Genomic DNA, 19,152 nt, shown 5'->3' on the forward strand with positions numbered 1-19,152 from the left:
CAGAAACACTACAAATTTGTGCTCATTACGCTCGTTTTCATTTCAAATTAAGATTTGCCGATAATAATAATGTGTAATTGAATAAATTAAGTACTACAGGTTTACGATGCACATAATAGAAAGTGCATTGCAACTTAAACGAGGACATACAACAATAGAAATTTATGATCAACAGTCAATTGGGACGAGGAATTAAATGGGAGCACAAAAAAAAATTCAAGGACGCATTGCCCAGGCCAGGGAGGCATTTATAAACATTATTATAAAGTAATAAATGTTACCAAAAAATGACTCCATTTTCCCTATTTTCATCTTTCTATTCTCTGCTTCTGACTAAAATAACCAATAACAAAACAAAATTCTCCGGTAGCTCAGACCAAAATAAACCAGCCTAATGTCAATTACTACTATAAACAAATACTATATCAGATCACCAAGCCGTTGTCAGATCGGCATTGTGCTTCTGCAACAAAATTTGACTAAAGCCTGCATGAAAACAGAAGACATCAAAACACGAGGAGCTTAATTCGAAGCCAGGGACAAATGTGATGGTAAGTCACAAACCTAAAAAACATCCATATCTACATATCAGCATGCCCAAATGGTGCACGAACGAATAGTTGGCCATGAAGCGTGACAACCGCGGATGTTTGATGAGGATCGATTCTCAATGGCAGGTTGACCACCTGAGAAAGAGTAACCACTTCATCATGTTATGTGAAAAGAATACAGAATAGCTCACACTAGTATTCAAAATTTTGCTATCACCTTCTTGAATGGAGTGATCCCCCAAGGATTATCAGGCTGCTCTGGGTCCCCAGTTATAACAAGACGCCCAGCAGGATCTGACTGAACATGCACCTGCACCATTTAGAACAAAATTCAACAATTCCTTTCTTCTCACATGCAATGCCCCAGTTCAAGTGGAAACTCTTTTTGTTTTTTAGGCAGAAATTAAGTTATGTTTTTTATCTTAGGAAAATGAAACAGTTTGATGTGATGCGTTCAGCATTAAAGATCATCTTTCACCTCTTCACGTAGAAGTCCAGGAACGAGAGCATAAATTTCGAAGCAATCCTTCTGCAGGAAAGAGACAACCAAATGAAGCGACCTCTCTGAAATACAAATGGGGACTCTAAACAATTTAACCAGCTCATATGCATTATAGGGATTTCAGAAGAGCGCTGCAAAACATGACTGTAATATCAATGCACAATGTGAAACTTACAGTCTGTCGTACATTAATCTTCACCCACTCAGCAGGTTCTCCAACATCAGTGACCATTGAATCATCCCTAATATTGAGCATCCCATTACATAAATACAAGTTCACACATCATTGGCAAAATAGCAGAATGTATGGATTTAAATTCCTCTGAGAAAGCTTAATTGACCTAAAAGTAACCCAGCGGTCATATCTCTTCATCTAGGATATTATCAGTCAATAATAAAGATAACCAACTGAAAGGAAAGGAAAGAACAGTCTTAACTGTGACTTGTTTATTTTTGTACGAGACACCTTGATAGCACACTCTGGACTAGATGCTTTCTTCCTCTTGAGTACTCCTAAATGTATCAAAACAAATAAATGAGAAAAAAACAAAAGATGCAACGCTGAAAGAAAAGTTACCAAACATATCAAATACTTTAGGGCTCTTACCACGACTTGAAGAGGGGATTGACTCCTTTTCCTGTAGAAATTTGAATGTTTTCTGATGAAAATAGATGGTAACTGAAAAGGTACATGTAAACAAAGCGCAAGATGTTTTGACCTTCAAATTTTGATCTCCATATATGCTATTGGTAAGGAGACGGTGAGCATGCCAGCCATGCATAGCACGCGCTGCAGCATCCCTTCTAACTCTGGCAGAAGATGATTGGTTCATACCAATCTGCGAGGCAGTAAACTTGTCAAGCTAGCTAAAATTAACAGTATACACCATCGACAAAAAAAGTGTTTTTTGGCAACACCGCACATCTTTATGGAAATAATAACAAACAACAGGCATCCTAAATCAGTTATTACTGTGCTCACTTCAATAAAATTGAATCCATGTCCAACACTCAATTTTCAGAAGGAATTCAGTGACTAAATTCTGTGGTCTTTCAGGATACAGACTGACTGTATCTTTAATTTTCAGCTAGGTTGAAGTATAAATGACAGATTTCATTTCTACATGACTAATGGAAGTGCGTGCTAAGAAAGAAGTAACACCATGCCATAAACAAATGGGTAAAAATGGTAAATTCCCTTCCGCACATTGTGAGCAATGCTAGTGCATGTGCCTGGCCTGGTTGGACCGCAGAGGCACACAATTTTATTTTATTTTATTTTTGATAATTCAAGGGAGGAGCAAGATGCCCCAGGAGGCCCCAGAAAAGCACATTGATTACGTTTTTCCCGCTTTTCTCCATTTTATTGTCCTGTTTTCCTAGATGAAAGTTGTGCAATGCAAGGCTTTAACTCTAGATCAAATTATACATGCGAAAGGTTTCCAACCAAACACTTTTTAGCGTCCAATAGAAATCCTTTTGAAATCTTGTAGAAAGTTTAGTCCCCAAAAGAAAAGCTTGCAGTAACCGATTGAAATATTTAAGTTCCAGGTGAATGTATTCAGCCTACAGATGAAAGTTGTCCAATCAAAAAACTTTACTAGCACCCTTTTCTAAATTAGAAGTTGAAAATGTGCCCTTTTCAGGATACAGAACAAATGTGCCATGTGTGTGATCAGGACCGAGAATTTAAGAAATGAGATGTGAGCTGCAGGAGTTTGGGAGACAAGAACTGGATTGAGGCCTTCTGGATGCTGTCATCTTACTGTTCTTCCAGTAGTGATTTTTTTTAAGTCCTGTGTTGGCTGCAGCCTGTCTGTAACTGATCACAACTTTTGGCGCAGGCGCAAATTAGACAGGTCCTAAAAGGGCAGCATGTTTCATCTGATTATTGAAGATTTGCACAAATAGGATAGATCCCTTGAATTACAGATTATTGCACTAAAATATAGACTGCATTAAAAAATTAGACCCGTTAAAACTGCATTATTAGAACAATTACCTCCCGGTTAGTACCACCAGGCTGTGGTAAAGCAGACAATGGTACTTGAAGCTGGCCAGTTTGGACTTTGTATTTTTCGTACTCGAGAAGCGCCTAAGATGATGACAAACAACAATTAGCATAGCAAGCAAAAACAATGCATGGATATGAGATGAAATCCTAAGATTAGAATATTGCTTTTCATATTATAGTATATACAAAACATGAATCAGGTAGCATATAAAGAACTAAAAAAACTAAGGACTTACAGAATTAGGAGTAACAGAATCTAAAGCAAGCATAACTATGTCAACAGAAAAGGCGAAGGGAGGCATCGGCATCAAATACGATAATTGTTCATTAAATTAAAAGTGAGAAGAAAGAACATTAAATATTCCTACAAAAAGTAAACCAACATTAACTGGGACAAGAACCCCTAAAATTTGCACACTGATTACTGCAGACCCGTCACTTTAGCTCAACTCTTCTGTTTGAAACTAAGAATTATACTAAGTCTAACAGTTTTGTAAGTAAACCTACAATAAAGTTGAGCATGCAAGGTGATTAAAAAAGCCCCTTGTCAGCTTTAACAGTGACCATTTGCTTGTGACAAAAAAAAAACTGAAAAGGGAAAGGCCTCCTGTGAGGAGTGGAAAGGCAAACGAAATCATACAGCAAATGTATCACCTTCTCATAGAAAATTCTAAATGACCACGATACGGTAGTGCAGGTCCTGCAAAAGATTAGGCATCAACAAATAACTCATAAAAGTCTCTTTTTTTTTTGCTCGGAGATACGGAGTAATGTTTTGTGAAAAAAACAGCTTACTTTGGCGGCCTGAAGGTCTCTCCGACTTGACGCCATAGCTTACAAATTGTTACCTGAGCAAGAAAATATTCAGCTACAATAAATACCCCAAGGTCCTTGTAAGTTGCAATGCACTAACCATCTCTTCATTTTTATTGGTTGTAAACTTGTAATGCCAGTACATATCACCGAAAATTTACTCTGCATGGAGAGGGTGGATAGCGACAAGGAGTCGAGTACCGTACCTGCTCATGACCTCCCAGGTGGGCGACCTGCCTCCATAACCTGCATCCGAAATAGAGCAGAGCATGTTTACACGATGAAGAGATCGAAGAGTGTAGCAGAGCATGCTTACTCGAGGCCTAGGAGAGGATACTCACTTGAGGCAGTTGAGACCTTTGCCATAGAACTTGGGGGGCTTGAACTCGAGGCCGTGCTCCCTGTGGAAGCGCTCCAGCTCGACCATGAACGCCGCCTGCTCTTCCTCCGTGCCAGAGTCGTCCCCGTCGAGGAAGGGGTCAGGCTCTACGGGCTGGTTGGCACAACCCACTATCCCGGTGGAGCTTTCGCCTTCCACCTTCGCCTCCGCCCTCGGTGACGCATCGGGGGTGGAGTCGTCGTCGTCGTCGACGTCATCGTCATCCTCCTCCTCCCCCTCGTCCCCCTCGTCCTCGCCGTCCTCTTCGTCATCGCCGTCCCCCTCGTCGCCGTCGTGGCTCATGGCATCCTCCCCGTTCGTCTCCACCCTCACGCCCACGCCCACGGCCTCGTCCTCGCGCCCGGAGTCGGCCGCCGCGCGCCCCCGCCCGCCCGCGCCTGCATTGAGCTCCTCTTCCCGATCCAGTGAGCCCGCGCCCTCCGCGTCGCTCTTCGGCTCGGGCGCCGGGGGAGTGCCGCCGCCCCACGCGGCCCTCTCCTCCGCCACGGGCACCGCCTCCTCCTCCTCCTCCTCCTCCTCCTCCACCGCACGACCTGGCACGGGCGCCTCCTCCCCTCCCGACTCCTCGGCGGCGCGCGCGTCGTCGTGGTCGTCGGAGCCGGCCGTCGCGTCGTTCATCGCGGCGGCCTCCCTCGGCAGGGCAGGCGGAGAGAGAGAGAGAGAGAGAGAGAGGGGGGGGGAGGGAGGGAAGGAACGGGCGGCTGCTATTTTCGCGGGTTGCACCGCGAGGCGACCGCGAGAGGAGAGGAGAGGAGAGGAGGCCCGGATGGTGAGCCGGGTGCCCGGGTGCGGGGAGGTCAGGTGGCGACGGGCACGCGAAGGAAGGGATGGATCTCCACGGCCGGCGAGCGAGGGAGATGACAGATTGTTCGCTCGCCGACTCCCGCCGGCGGGCCGCCTCGCTCTTCTCCACCTCCATGGGCCTGGTGAACTGTTGGGCTCCAACCTGTGATGGTTCGGGCGTTTCGCACAGGAAAAAGGCCCTTACTTATTGGCCAAGTCTGCTTCGTATCCTTCGACCGCAAAAGCCCGCCCCTCTGCCGGTTGACAGTGGCTCCATCCTACGTGGAGCTTACGTGGCACTTTGACCCCATGTGTGTGGTGTCTCCGTGGCGCTTATGTGGTATTCAAGTCCAAACAATAAATAAAGATAGTGAGACCCATCTCGTGATAAATAAAAAAACATTCCTCCACCTCACCCTTCTCTCTCTGTTCTTCCATCTTCTCTCTCTATCACATTGTGGCAGTCTGGCAGATCCATGGCGACGGTGAATTCCCATGACCTCACCACCATCAACCATGCCCAAGCATCCTCTTCCCTCTCATCTTTTTCTCTCTTCCCTATCCTCCCTTTCGATCAAGCCCACTGACTGATCTCGAGGCCGTTGCCATCAGGAGCTAAGAGGTTGGACATCCCCGTTGCTAGGAGCAGGAAGCTAACCAATACTAGACTACCTAGATAGAAGACGGAATGAAAGCGGAGAGAAGATGACGATGCTAAAGGATAGGACTTTGAGTTTCATCTCTACGAGTGTGTCGTCAGTATCAGAGCTCATCACCGTTGAACACCGTGTCTACCTTCTGAATATTGTTCTGTTAGCATCGACCATTTTAGCTTGGTGCAAATGAGCTTGAGCCCATCAGCATGGAGGACGTCAGTCATGCCACGTCCCTACTATCCTCCTCTGCAGATGTGGTGTCACGTATTGTTATGGACAACATATATTTATTGATATTGAGTTTAATATTTTTAGATAATATTATACTATTGCACTTTGTTTCAATTATATTCAGTATCTGACGCAGATTGATTTAAAGCTTGATTAGAATAATTATAATTTAATAATATATTACCAAATATTTAATAATATGTTATCAAATACTACCTCCGTTTCATAATGTAAGATTTTCTACCGTATGCTAAATTCATATAGATATCAATGAATCTAGACATATATATAAACAATATACATTGGTTAATAGATGAATGTAAGCATAGCTAAAACTTATTATATTATAAAACGGAGGGAGTATATATTTTGGAACCGCAACGTTAGCACATATGCATTAAGCACAATAACTCCTAAAGTTTTTACGTGTATTTTCTAACTTTTAATAATTGAATTTAGAAAGCACTAACGGTGTGTGATGCCACTATGAATATTTAAATTCTGTCATTCACAAATATTACGAACACATTGATGTGCTATCGGTGGGACGTAGCAAGGAGTTTGCCTATGTATTAGACTATTAGTTAGGGATTTGCCGTTAATCCCTGTCTATGTGTTAAAAGATAATTTGACAGGTGTGTGGTGCAACATGTGTTTGTGAGGATGATATTATAGCGAGTTTGAAACCATTGACCCCAAACTTTTTATGGCGGGTTTAAACTCTCATTGTTTGCTCCATGGACGATAAGCCGTGAAAAAAAAAAGCAAAACGACTAGAAATCATTTATTAGTAATTTTTGTACTTTTGTTTTTTCCGTCCGAGTTAAAAGCCTATACTAGAAAATAACCCACAGCGAGAAAATTACTTAAACTTAACTTTAAAAAAAATTTACAATGTAAATTTTTCCCTGTCATTGATAAGCCAATAAGCAAAATGGCTAGACTACGTGCCCATCTATTCACATGTACTTATACTTAGCCAACATTTAAAATTTAAAACTTAAATTTGGAGTTAAAACTTAGGATTTTTATCGTAGTTATTTTCAGCTTTTGCTTTTTACATCACTAACAACACATAAAAAAAATTTAATCAGAATATTTCTTTTAATACCACCTTCTGTCATGTTTGTGTCATGTTTGTTTGACGTTGTGGACAAACAATTTAGCTTGTTTTCTTTGTAATTTCTTGGTCCTCAAATGTCATTCAGTTATGTCTGGAGGGAGTAGTAAATAAACGGTTTCCCCTATACTACTTAATTTCATCTAAACACTTTTGGTTTCACCTATACTACTTAATTTCATCTAAACACTTTTGGTCATTTAACCTGAGTAATCATAAGGGCATTCCTAACCCAATGACTAGTATGGTGTCCATAACATTAATTAAGTTGACATCTAGAATGAAAGATGATGTGGTAAGTGAATAAATGAGGAAAGAGAATGAAAATACATATATCATGGTTTCTACATAACATTTAAGATATCATATGAGATAAGTAACATTAAATTGAAGTATGGAATAGTGATGTTTGCATTGCAAAAGCAGTGTCTAGTACTAATTTCTTGATGACGTGAAGTTTATGAATACATATATTGTTATGGGTTGGAATGCCCTAACTGAATTTTGCAGCAAGGCCCTTCAGAATTCACATAAAACACCCGGGTTATGCTCGTAATTATATCGCACACTCCGGTACGAATTTTTGGTGTTTTTTCTCCACTCCTGACTCGCTTGCCCGTCGTCCTCGCCCCAGTTCTTCCAAACGAACCAAACAGCCACCACAGATCCGAGCTTCCGTCCTCCGGGCCCACCACCACGGCGGCCATACCCGCCGGCGGCCGGACCTAGCGCCTCTCGTCCGTTCGCCTCGCCGCGGGCCGCGGGTGGGGGGGCGGCCATGGAGGACTACCCGGAGGAGCTGCGGACGCCGCCGCTGTCGCTGTTGTCCATCGTGGGGTGCCCGGAGCTGCACCCCTCGATCTCGGCGGCGCTGAGCTCCCAGCAGCCGCCCATGAACTTGCTCGCGCTCCCGGACTTCTCAAAGGCCTCCATCCTCGCTCGCACCGCCAAGACCCGCGACCCGCTCGCGCCGCCGCCGCCCCCCGCGGGGATCCTGAAGAAGGACTGGCTCCTCAAGCACCGCACCCGAGTGCCCGCCGCCGTCGCCGCGATGTTCCGGGCCGATCAGGTCTCTGGGGACCCCGCCCAGTGGCTCCAGGCCTGCTCCGATCTCGAGAACCTCAAGTACCTCCTCTGCATCTTTTGCATCGTTGATCCCAAACAGATACCTGCATAATTAGACTTCTAAAATATCACCGTTAAAATGCAAATGGGCAACATTTCGATCCCTGTTGAGTGAAGGGATTTTCTGAAGCAGCAGCAGTGTATTAGCAGCTAGTTTATAGAACAAACTAATGCTCTGTAATTCACAAATACCAACTAATGTTCTTTTATTTTCGCAGGTCTGTAATTCAGGGAAGGAACACTAAATTAGTGGTGATCCTTGTACAGTCTCAAGCTGGTGGTAAGCATCCTGTTGCGCATGTGTAGTAATATATATTCTCACCGAACCAGCAATCAACACTTCAGCTTATGAATCTTAACTAAGCAACATGCATCTAGGCCATACCCGCAACAACATTAAATTTGTTATTTTATGCATGTCAGTGCCTATGCTCTGTATCGATCCAGCATTGAATAATCAATAATTCCCCTGTCTTCTCTTTTACTGATGAGAATTGAGGGTTTGGCATGGGCCTTCTCATAATATACCCTTGTGCTCACTTGATATTTTTGCATTATTTTGCAGATGAACTGGGCGAGGATGTTACGGTTGCACTGAGAAAACGTGCAGAAATTGATTCAAAGCACCTGGTTGTGTTGGTTGAGAGAGATGAAACAGAATGGACCAAATCTCTCAACAAGTCTGTTCTGAAACTTACCCTTGATCTACTATTTTAAATTTGTTGAAATTATCAGCTCATCTTTTTATAAGCCATAATTTGAATTTTAAAACTTAAAATTGGAGTTGATTTTGAGGCTTTTCCATTGTAGTTTATTTTCAGCCTTTGCTTTAGATTGCTAAGAATACATATATAAAAGTTTTACTCACAAATTAGTTTTTAATCGTCAATAAGCCGTTTCACTTATGCTTAATATAAGCCAAAATATGAGACTGTATCTTTTTGCCCTTTTCTTTTCCATGAAGTCCTTGGAGACATGCGTAATAACCTAAGTAATGTTCTGTATTGAAAGGTTGACGAGTGTTTTTACGGAGTTATGTACAACATACTATAAGGATGAAGGACGAAGGATAAAATCTCGCATTGAGAAAAGGAATTTCTCATCTGTTGAGCTGAGCATCCGCTACTGTTTCAAGGTAGTAAGTTAGTGACCTCTCTCTGATATAATCTAATGCTGTTAATCACTCAATGCCATTTTCTTCACTTTCTTGGTTAAGTCAGAGCGTTGTCAATGACTTCTCATTACTCTTTCCTCTTTGCTGTATTTGGCTGATGTTTCTGGTAATAACACCAGGTTGCTGTTTATGCGGAGTTTAGGCGGGATTGGCCTGAAGCACTAAAGTTCTATGAGGAGGGCATTCGGGTTCTGCGTGAGGTGTGGATTAGATCCTTATTCCTTGTTTGCCATAGGCCTTTAAAGACTGACCAGTAATTTTGCACGTGCAATGCACGTTTGGTGTAGTTTATATCACCCCCAATATGCATCTACATTATTAAAGACTGATAACTAAGGAAATCAACATTTGGCATACTCTTTAGAAGCCAGATGACTGTGACACTGAACACATGAGTAGATAAAGAAAAACAGCTATGGTTGCTATCCATCCAAACATCATATATATTTGCAATGCTGAATATACCCTTGTGTAAGTGCTATTTTCAAACTGTTAAATAATATAGAAAACACAGCATGGGCATCCCATACCCATCTAGCATTTCAAGAGAAAATTTCCAAGCAAATAACCTTCATAAACTATCCTCTCAGTGTGTGTTTGCTACTTACATTACATATTGCAAGCCTTGTAGGTTCATATTTAGATGATTGGAACTATTACTTAAGCAGTTTCTCTTGTCTTTACACCATGCATTGACAATATGCTCATATTTAGATGGTTGGAACTTCAACAAGGCTGCCTCCAACCCAACACCTAGTTGAGGTAAAAGCAATTGCTGAGCAATTTCACTTTAAGATATCAACGATATTACTTCATGGTGGAAAAGTTGTAGAAGCAATCACATGGTTCCGTAAGCATATCAGAAGCTATGAGCGTGTTGTTGGATCACCAGAAATTGCTTTTCTTCACTGGGAATGGTTTAGCAGGCAGTTCCTTGTATTTGGTGAGCTTATAGAAACAACAGCTGCAACCGTTCCGGATACACTATCTCCTCGTTTTGGTACTGCTGACAATGTACTCACTGAGTGGGAATTTCAACCAGCTTACTACTATCAGGTTCAACTTCTCCCTACACTGCATTGCAACAGAGTCGTTCAATTCCTTTTAATTGACCCCACTAGTGATCTTTTTATGATGGCTTTCCTTATGACAGTTGGCGGCAAATTACTTGAGAGAGAAGAGGTATGCCTTAGAATGCTCTTCATCAAGTGTAAACCTTACTGAAGGAGTCAATGGACTACCTGAGTCAGTAATGCCTTCTGTATATGTTGGTCAATATGTGCGCTTGTTTGAGCAAGGAGATACAGTTGCCGTGCTTCCGTAAGTTCCTTGGCACCCCACTTAATTTTAAATATTACTGTAATTTTTATGCAACTACTTATTTCTCACACTGCTTGCAGACTTTCTGATACTGAGTACACCAGCTATGCTTTGTCAGAAGCTGAAAGATTTCAAGATTCCTATGAGATAATTGCTTTGTTTAGAAAAGCTTATGAGTCATTTCAGAGCCTAGGTGCCACAAGAATGGCTTCTGTTTGTAGCGGTGGAATGGCCATAGAATATTATGCAGCAGGGGATTTTAGTAATGCAAAACAACTTTTTGATGGTACTGCTGGCATATATCGTCAAGAAGGCTGGACCACTTTACTTTGGGAAAACCTAGGTTACCTGAGAGAATGTGCAAGGAGACTTAATTCTCTGAAGGACTTTATCGGTTATTCACTTGAGATGGCTGCATTACCTTTATTCTCGAGCAGTGGGCAGGGAAATTCATCAGAAAACAAAAGAAAAAATGGACCAGCAGGATCTCCTACCATTTCCAGTAGAGAGAGCACACAGCAGGAAGTCATTAATATCTTGGAAGGGAAGCGTACATCAGAAATCACTGATGATGGGTCCAATTTTCATTTGATGGAAGAGTCTACTCACATTGATATTGATCAAATAAGTCCACTAAGGATGGTACTTGTTGCTTGTGTTGCTTTTCATGATCAATCTGTAAAACCTGGTTCACCAATGCTTGTCAGTGTATCTCTACAGTCTCATCTTCCTTGTCCAGTTATGATTGATAAGTTGGAGGTTCAATTTAACCAATCTGGCTGTAACTTTGTTATAGTTAGTGCACAGGAAGATTGTTCTGTATCCAATCCACATGCTGATGTAGCTACTCAAACTACTTCTCTGACATTGTTCACTGATAAATGGTTGCGGTTGACTCATGAAGTTAAACCAGGTATGTTTATGTACAGTTTGATTCATTAAATGTTCTGCATGTATTGTAACTTGTAAGTGTTGGCAGATTGCTATCTTAGGCTGCATCAGATGGTGCAGGTTGGGCTGAGATTTTGAGCGCACGCAAAACAAGACAAGCCATTAGCACATGATTAATTGATTTTGAATCATGCAATCTGGAAAAATAGGTTTATTTGAATTTTTAAAGCAACTTCCATATAGAAAGTTTTCGTGCAAAACATGCCATTTAGCAGTTGAAAAGCGTGCTAATGAAAAATGAGGTATAATCTGCTCTAACCTTCACCTTCGAACATAGCCTTGACCTTAGTGTATGAAACCTGCTGGGGGTGTGAATATTAAGCTTTATTTGGAATTTTCTGACATTATTTTTGCCCTACAGTTAGTCCTTTCACAAAATAATAATGTGAATACTTTCTGCAGGAAAGAGTGGAAAGCTGGAATGTTTGTCAGTGAAGGCAACAATAAGTAAGCGTCTTGTAGTTTGCTGCCAAGCTGAAAGTCCTGTTTCAATGGAAGAATTTCCTTTGTGGAAATTTGAGGACCAAGTGGAGACATTACCTACGAAGGACAATGTACTCGCCTTTTCTGGGCAGAAACTAATCCAAGTTGAAGAGCCGGATGCTCAAGTTGACCTTCTCTTAGATTCTACTGGTCCTGCATTGGTTGGAGAATTATTTACAGTCCCAGTGACCGTACTTTCAAAAGGACATGCGGTTCATTCTGGTGAACTGAAAATCAACCTTGTTGATGCCAAAGGTGGAGGTCTTTTGATGAGTCCTAGGGAAGCAGAAGAATCTGAAAGTCATGATGTTGAACTTCTTGGTGTCTCAGCTGTGACAGCAGAGAATGGGTCAAAGGAAGAAGTTGATAACATAAGAAAAATCCAGCACTCATTTGGGGTAGTATCTGTTCCCACATTATGTGCAGGTGATTCCTGGTCATGCAAATTGGAAATTAAATGGCACCAGGCAAAGTCAGTCATGCTCTATGTCTCTTTTGGCTATTCCCTGGACTCCACTGAGGAAGCAGCACTGCACAGACTAAATGTGCATAGAAGCTTGCAAATCGAAGGTAAGATCCCTATGATAGTTGGTCACCAGTTTTTAAGACCATTTAGGCGAGAACCCCTGTTACTATCTAGGATCAGATCATCAAGTGGTGATGATAAAAAAGGTTCTCTTGCTTTGAACGAGTCAAATATGCTCATTGTGAGTGCTAGAAATTGCACAGAGGTACCTTTGTGTCTACACGCAATGACCATTGAGCCTAATGACAACGGAAAGCAACTCTTCTCAGTGGAACAGATCAGTGGGATTTCCAATGAATGCCCGGTTATTGGTCCTAGCGAAGAATACAAAGGAATATTTTCTGTGAATCCACGGGTTGTCAGTTCAAGCTTTTGCCTAGGTGAAATTTGGCTGAGCTGGTCAAGAGACTCAACCCTTGGAGAGAGTCAGGATAACCGTGTTATAATGAAAGAAATGTTACCTGAAGTTCATATTGAGGAGCCGCCACTTGTTGTGACCATGGAGTGCCCTCCTTACGCTATCCTTGGAACCCCTTTTACTTTTCATGTGAAGATCTATAATTCAACATCCCTACTTCAGGAAATCAAGTACTCTCTTGTTGACTCCCAGAACTTTGTCTTTTCTGGCGCTCACAACCATGCTGCATCCATTCTGCCCAAAACCGAGCATATTGTTAGCCATAAGCTTGTGCCGCTTGGTTCCGGCTCCCAGCAGCTGCCAAGGATAACAGTAACTTCAGTGAGGTATTCTGCTGCACTGACTCCTCCAGCCTCAGCCGCAACCGTCTTTGTATATCCCAGCGAACCTAAATTCAATTTGGAAAAAGGCTACTCGACAACTGATGCGTGCGTAAGCTAGACATTGTACATACTGTTGCAGCTCCTTGCTCCGGAGAAGTGAGGTATGCTCCTTCAAAAAATACGCCAGCCTTTCCTTGTCGAAGAGGTTTGAAGCAGGTTCTGTTGGCCCATTGCAAAAGTTTTGCATTCTTTTCAGGTGTCGATTTTGTAGAACCTTTTTGGATTGACCACATTTCTGTAACTTACGATTTATATCGTTGAATTTTGGCTCAAGGATAACTACAGTATCACACAGGCAGAAGATGTGCAGGGCTAGTGTAAATTATCACCCACCAGAGACAAGTGGGGAATAAACTAGCCCCATTTTCCTGTCTTCTGCTTAGGTTCTTATATGCTCCTTACGATTCCATTGCTTCTTGTAAACTTTGCTTTCAACTTTTCATGGGAAAAACCTTCACCAACAATGTATCTTCATTATTTCTTATTGGAAATATGAAGGAAAAAACAAGCTTCAGTAGATTATGTATCCCATCATGTAAAAATAGATGATCATCCAAATTTAGATATTCTCTCTTCTCCATTCATATTTTAATATCCAACCAAAAACCAAAAGAGAAGAGGACAAATCAACATAAGAGAAGTGATTATAAAATATTAATAACATAAATATAGATGATGTATAAATGATCTCTTGGAGTGCAAGGTGATATAAATGGAGAATCTTTTTTGGATGGTTATGCAAATAGTCATATAGATATCACGTATACATAGCTGCTGGTTTGCTCTTAGCTCATCAGATTTATTAGTATATTTATTATCGTTCTGAACAAGAGTGCAGTTATTTTTTTTAAACTTCAACTATTATAATAATTTTAAAAAGATATAGTTTGAAAGCCATATGTTAACACATATGGATGAGTGTACTCTAATAAAATTAATATTTAATTATTTTTGTTTATATCTTAATAGAGAGATTGAACTAGAAGATGGTGTCGTTATAAAAAAAAGATAAGACTTGCTTCCTTCGTCTTAAAATAAATCTATTTTCAATTTTTATATAATATTTTACTCTTTGTTTTATTTAAAATATTTTTATAAAATAATATTGCCTTTGTTTCATACCATAAGACTTTTTGCATTGTCTAAATTAATTAATTGATAAATATATTTTATCATAGTTGAAGTTTATATATATATGTCTAAATATACTATGAATCTAGCAAGTCTAGAAGTTTATATATATACTCTGGACTAGTTTTGAAGTTTATATATATATGGCTGTTTGGATTCAGGGACTCTTTTTAGTACCTTGTCACATCGGATGTTTGGATATTAATTAGGAGTATTAAAAATAGACTGATAACAAAACTAATTTTATAAATATAGGCTATTTCATTAGACAAATTTTTTAAGCCTAATTAAGCCACGATTAGCAAATGTTTACTGTAGCATCACATTCACTGATCATGAATTAATTAGGCTCAATAGATTCGTCTCACGAAATAGTCCAAAATACCGGTTGGGTTTTATTAATAGACTTTTAGCATTGCAAGGAGTACGAAGAAATTAATCTCCCATTTATCATCTTCCCCATTCGGCTCGCCGCCTGTCCCTCTCGCCTCGAGCCCAGAATACGGCCGCACCGCACGGGCCGATTCGTGGCTGGGTCTAGCCGTCTAGCTAGGGTTTTACGGTTCGCGGAGCGAATTATTGCGCGTAGACCTGCTGCTTCCCGATAAAGCCGGAGAAACAGCGCTCGCGTTGCCCCGCGCCGTTCTTTTCGGAGATTCCCCTCGCGCGCGCTGCTCAGCCGCCGCCGCAGACGCCCGACGGGACGGGATGGAGGTCGTCGTCGCGAAGCAGCAGAAGGCGAAGAAGCAGATAAACCTCTTCTACTGCTCCGAGTGCGAGGAGCTCGCGCTCAAGGTCGCCGCGAGCTCGGACGCCATCCAGCTCCAGTCCATCAACTGGAGGTACGCCGCCGCCCTCTCCTCTTCCTCCTCCTCCGCGTCCGGGTTCGAGGAGCCGGCTGATTCGCCTCCGCCTCTCCCGCCCAGGAGCTTCGACGACGGGTTCCCGAACCTGTTCATCAACAACGCGCACGACATCCAGGGGCAGCACGTCGCGTTCCTGGCGTCGTTCAGCTCGCCGTCGGTCATCTTCGAGCAGATCTCCGTCATCTTCGCGCTGCCCAAGCTCTTCGTCGCCTCCTTCACGCTCGTGCTGCCCTTCTTCCCCACGGGCTCCTTCGAGCGCGTCGAGGAGGAAGGCGACGTCGCCACCGCCTTCACTCTGGCGCGCATCCTCTCCATGATCCCCAGGTCCCGCGGCGGGCCTACCAGCGTCGTCATCTACGACATCCACGCGCTCCAGGAGAGGTTCTACTTCGGGGATGACGTCCTGCCCTGCTTCGAGACCGGGATTCCGCTCCTGCTGCAGCGCCTCCGGCAGCTCCCAGACGCTGACAATGTGCGTCGCAGCCACCGTTGCCCTGTTAATTTCTCTTTAGTACCAAATTTGTGTTCATACTTCTCTGACCTTCTGTGTTGCGCAGATCACCATTGCCTTCCCAGATGATGGGGCGTGGAAGCGTTTCCACAAGCTATTGCTCAACTTTCCAATGGTCAGTTGTTTTCTGTGAATTGACTGAATATGTTCAACTTAGGCTATGCATGGAATTGCCCAATTTTATTTATTATTTGTTTGGAAGACTTGATTTTTCACAGTGACCTGTTTCATTGTAAGGTTGTATGCGCAAAGGTTCGTGAAGGTGACAAGAGGATAGTTCGAATTAAGGAGGGGAATCCTGAAGGCCGGCATGTGGTTATTGTTGATGATTTAGTGCAATCTGGAGGGACTCTTAGAGAATGCCAGGTATCACCATATTGTGCTGTTGCTTTGCCAAGTTTTTTTTTTTTTTGATAAATCACCGGAGGGGTGAGAGCCCCACCTGAATTGCATTAAAAGGCAGAAAAGACCAGAGTTGAAAAATTGGAACGATATAGAGAAGATTAGCATGGCCCCTGCATTTTTCCAAGATATTAGAAAGCAGTACCCTTAGTTCAATTTTCTTTCTTCCACAACTGAAGGTCGAGACTTGAGAGGGATACCCATATTTATTTATGTTGAATTTTCTTGCTTTCACATTAATGGGAGAGGCCAAGACACCAAGAGGGATATAGTTATGTGCCATCTTTGTTTTTGTTTCTTTGACAAAGTAATGCCTCCATAATATACTTTTCACAATATTGTCAGCAGGCTGAAATCCTGAAAAACAGAGTGATTAGTTGCATACCATTATGAAAACTGGTCCTAGCATAGTCAGTCAGATGCTTATCTTGCATTTTCATTATGTGAGTAAACATGGTATACATATTTTCTCAGATATTTCAAGTGTTAGCGAGCATGTAATTCATAAACTTTTGAGAGGATATGTTGCCTTTCCCATGAATGCTTCTGTCTACTAATTGTGCTGCAGAAAGTTTTGGCTGCTCATGGTGCTGCAAAAGTTAGTGCCTATGTGACTCATGCTGTTTTCCCCAAGCAGTCGTATGAACACTTCACTCACACTAATTCTGGTAATTAGTGATTCCCCCTTGCTCTACTTTTCAGCTCTTCAAACTTCTAATTACTTGTACCCCCCTCACAGCTGGGCCGGCTGACCAGTTTGCGTACTTTTGGATTACTGACTCCTGCCCTCAGACAGTGAGAGCAATCAACCAACAACCTCCATTTGAGGTGTTGAGCCTCGCTGGCTCGATCGCGGATGCCCTTCAAATTTGAGCTCAGTACTTGGTGATGGGCTACTCCCATTCTGCCTAAATGTAAGAGTTCCAATTTCAGCTCCAGCAAAACAAATAATGTGGAGTGAGCTATCTAATGTTATGGCCTCATGTCTTCATAAACAGCTCAATGAGTGAGTAAAATAAGGCCTGATGTTCATTTGTTCCTTCTTGAGCAACCGCACAAAATTACTGCTGCTTTATTTCCTGACTTGTATACTGCTGAGGCTCTAAGCACAAGCAGGCTTCCAGAACCGTGAAAACTGGGGCGGTTATCACGCCTACCACTGGTAACCGCCCTAAATTCAAACAAATTTAAAAATAAGTAGAATTTTTTATTAAATTTGGTGTGGTTTTGCACTAGATACACATGCCGGTCGATTATTTGGTTCAATTCGTTGTGTTGTGTTGTGCGGTGCATTGTTTGATGTAGGATGAATAGATCACTTTTTTTAGACAGTGTAGACATGTTCACCTTACCAGGGGCGAAGTTACCGAATCCTGATGGCAAACGCGGCCAAGGTGAAAACCATGAAAAACGAGATAAAATTTATCAAAAAATTACCTTATCCTTAAATTTATTTAAATTCATTAGGCTTACTATTGCTGTACCTCACCGTTATAAGTGTGGTAAGCGGTGGTAAGGTCAACCCGGTAGCATGTAGCATTAGTATTCTCTCTTTTAATCGGCTCCTAAGAGCAACCTCAATGTATATGTTGAAAGTGGGTAGAATTGTGGGTCTCTCAATCAGGTGGTAAGAGCAATTTACATTCACTATAATGCATAAGCCATTCGCTACAAACAATAATTCCTTGAGCTGTCTCAATTGCCATGTAATATGAAGCCATTCTCACATAATGCAAAGTAGTGTCAGCTGTGTCTTTAGTGTTGCATATCATCGTCTTATATTTCTCTATTTACAGCCCAAAATTTTATATTACACACCTCTAAATCTAAAAATATTATAAAATCTATCTATCTCTGCATTCTCTCACATTGTGCCGAACAGATCTCATCTCTTCCCACCCTTCCTTTCCCATCTCCTACGCTGACGAATAGATCAGAGATTGGGTCTTCTCCGTAGTTCCGTCGGTCCACCTTCTCCACCTCATTGATGGGAGACGAGTCCTTTGTGTTTGTTAGAGCAAGTATAATAGCAGACTATAAACTAGCTAAATGCTTATGTGGAGAAGAGAGGAGATGAGAGAGAGTGTAAGCGAGCTGTAAGCTTGTAGCCAGCTCGGACACAAGAATCAAAAAAACTATGTGAGAGTGACATGTGGGTCCTGCATGAAGAGCTAACTAGTATATGAGTGGGCTAAGAGCTGACTATAAGAAGTCTTATAGCCAGCTCGTTGGCTATATGCCTATATTATTAGCTCTCACAGAGGTTCCGCGTGCACCCATAGAGCATTGGGTACCGAAAGGAAAAATAACAACCTTCGACCTCGTCATTTTACTTATGTTTATGTTTATAAGCCAAAATTTAAATTTTTAATCTTAAATTTAGAGTCGATTTTAAGATTTTTTATCTTAATTTATTTTGTATTTTTGACTTTTAGATTGCTAAGAATATATATATATAATTCACAAATTAATTTTAATTTATAAATATACTGTTTGACTTTTTTATTAAAAAACAAACAATCACCGCTTGGACTTTTGATTCACCTCCGCATAACAGTAATCTTACTTCTTAGCAGCACTCGTGAATCGCAATTAACTTTGTCCAGTTTCATGCTATCGCTTTTACTATGGTGAAATATCGGTGTTAGTAAGCACTACATTCAGGACTTCAGGTTGTGTTAGGGGCTCTCGGGCTCCGCTGGGTTGCATTTGGCACATCATTAGAACATGGGCAACATCTTGCAGCATATACAATGGGTGAAGGTTTGTCGGCACCTAGAATAGAAAGTTCC

At 41.8% G+C, this 19,152-nt stretch overlaps 2 protein-coding genes across 2 annotated transcripts; one reads left to right on the plus strand and one right to left on the minus strand.

The window, feature by feature from the left end:
• Positions 1-150: 150 nt before the first annotated feature.
• On the minus strand, positions 151-5,055 carry LOC102710563 (AT-rich interactive domain-containing protein 5-like). The gene is made up of 13 exons (XM_015833525.2): positions 4,222-5,055; positions 4,087-4,126; positions 3,863-3,915; positions 3,722-3,767; positions 3,056-3,148; positions 1,773-1,892; positions 1,661-1,691; positions 1,491-1,566; positions 1,229-1,295; positions 1,030-1,080; positions 769-861; positions 565-686; positions 151-486 (listed from the first exon to the last, which is right to left on the minus strand). Exons 1-12 carry the CDS (start codon positions 4,896-4,898, stop codon positions 582-584), a joined length of 1,452 nt encoding a protein of 483 aa, XP_015689011.2. The 5' UTR covers positions 4,899-5,055; the 3' UTR covers positions 151-486; positions 565-581.
• A 2,653-nt stretch (positions 5,056-7,708) lies between these two features.
• Positions 7,709-17,411, plus strand: LOC102710851 (trafficking protein particle complex subunit 11). The gene is made up of 14 exons (XM_006648927.3): positions 7,709-8,195; positions 8,414-8,475; positions 8,761-8,875; positions 9,207-9,330; positions 9,489-9,569; positions 10,084-10,425; positions 10,523-10,689; positions 10,770-11,602; positions 12,043-13,393; positions 15,508-15,919; positions 16,005-16,073; positions 16,196-16,324; positions 16,929-17,028; positions 17,100-17,411. The coding sequence occupies exons 1-14, from the start codon at positions 7,849-7,851 to the stop codon at positions 17,231-17,233; spliced, it is 4,266 nt and encodes a 1,421-aa protein (XP_006648990.2). The 5' UTR covers positions 7,709-7,848; the 3' UTR covers positions 17,234-17,411.
• The last annotated feature ends 1,741 nt before the right edge of the window (positions 17,412-19,152 follow it).

Source organism: Oryza brachyantha, chromosome 2 (assembly GCF_000231095.2).
Source record: "Oryza brachyantha chromosome 2, ObraRS2, whole genome shotgun sequence".
Taxonomy (NCBI): domain Eukaryota; kingdom Viridiplantae; phylum Streptophyta; class Magnoliopsida; order Poales; family Poaceae; genus Oryza; species Oryza brachyantha.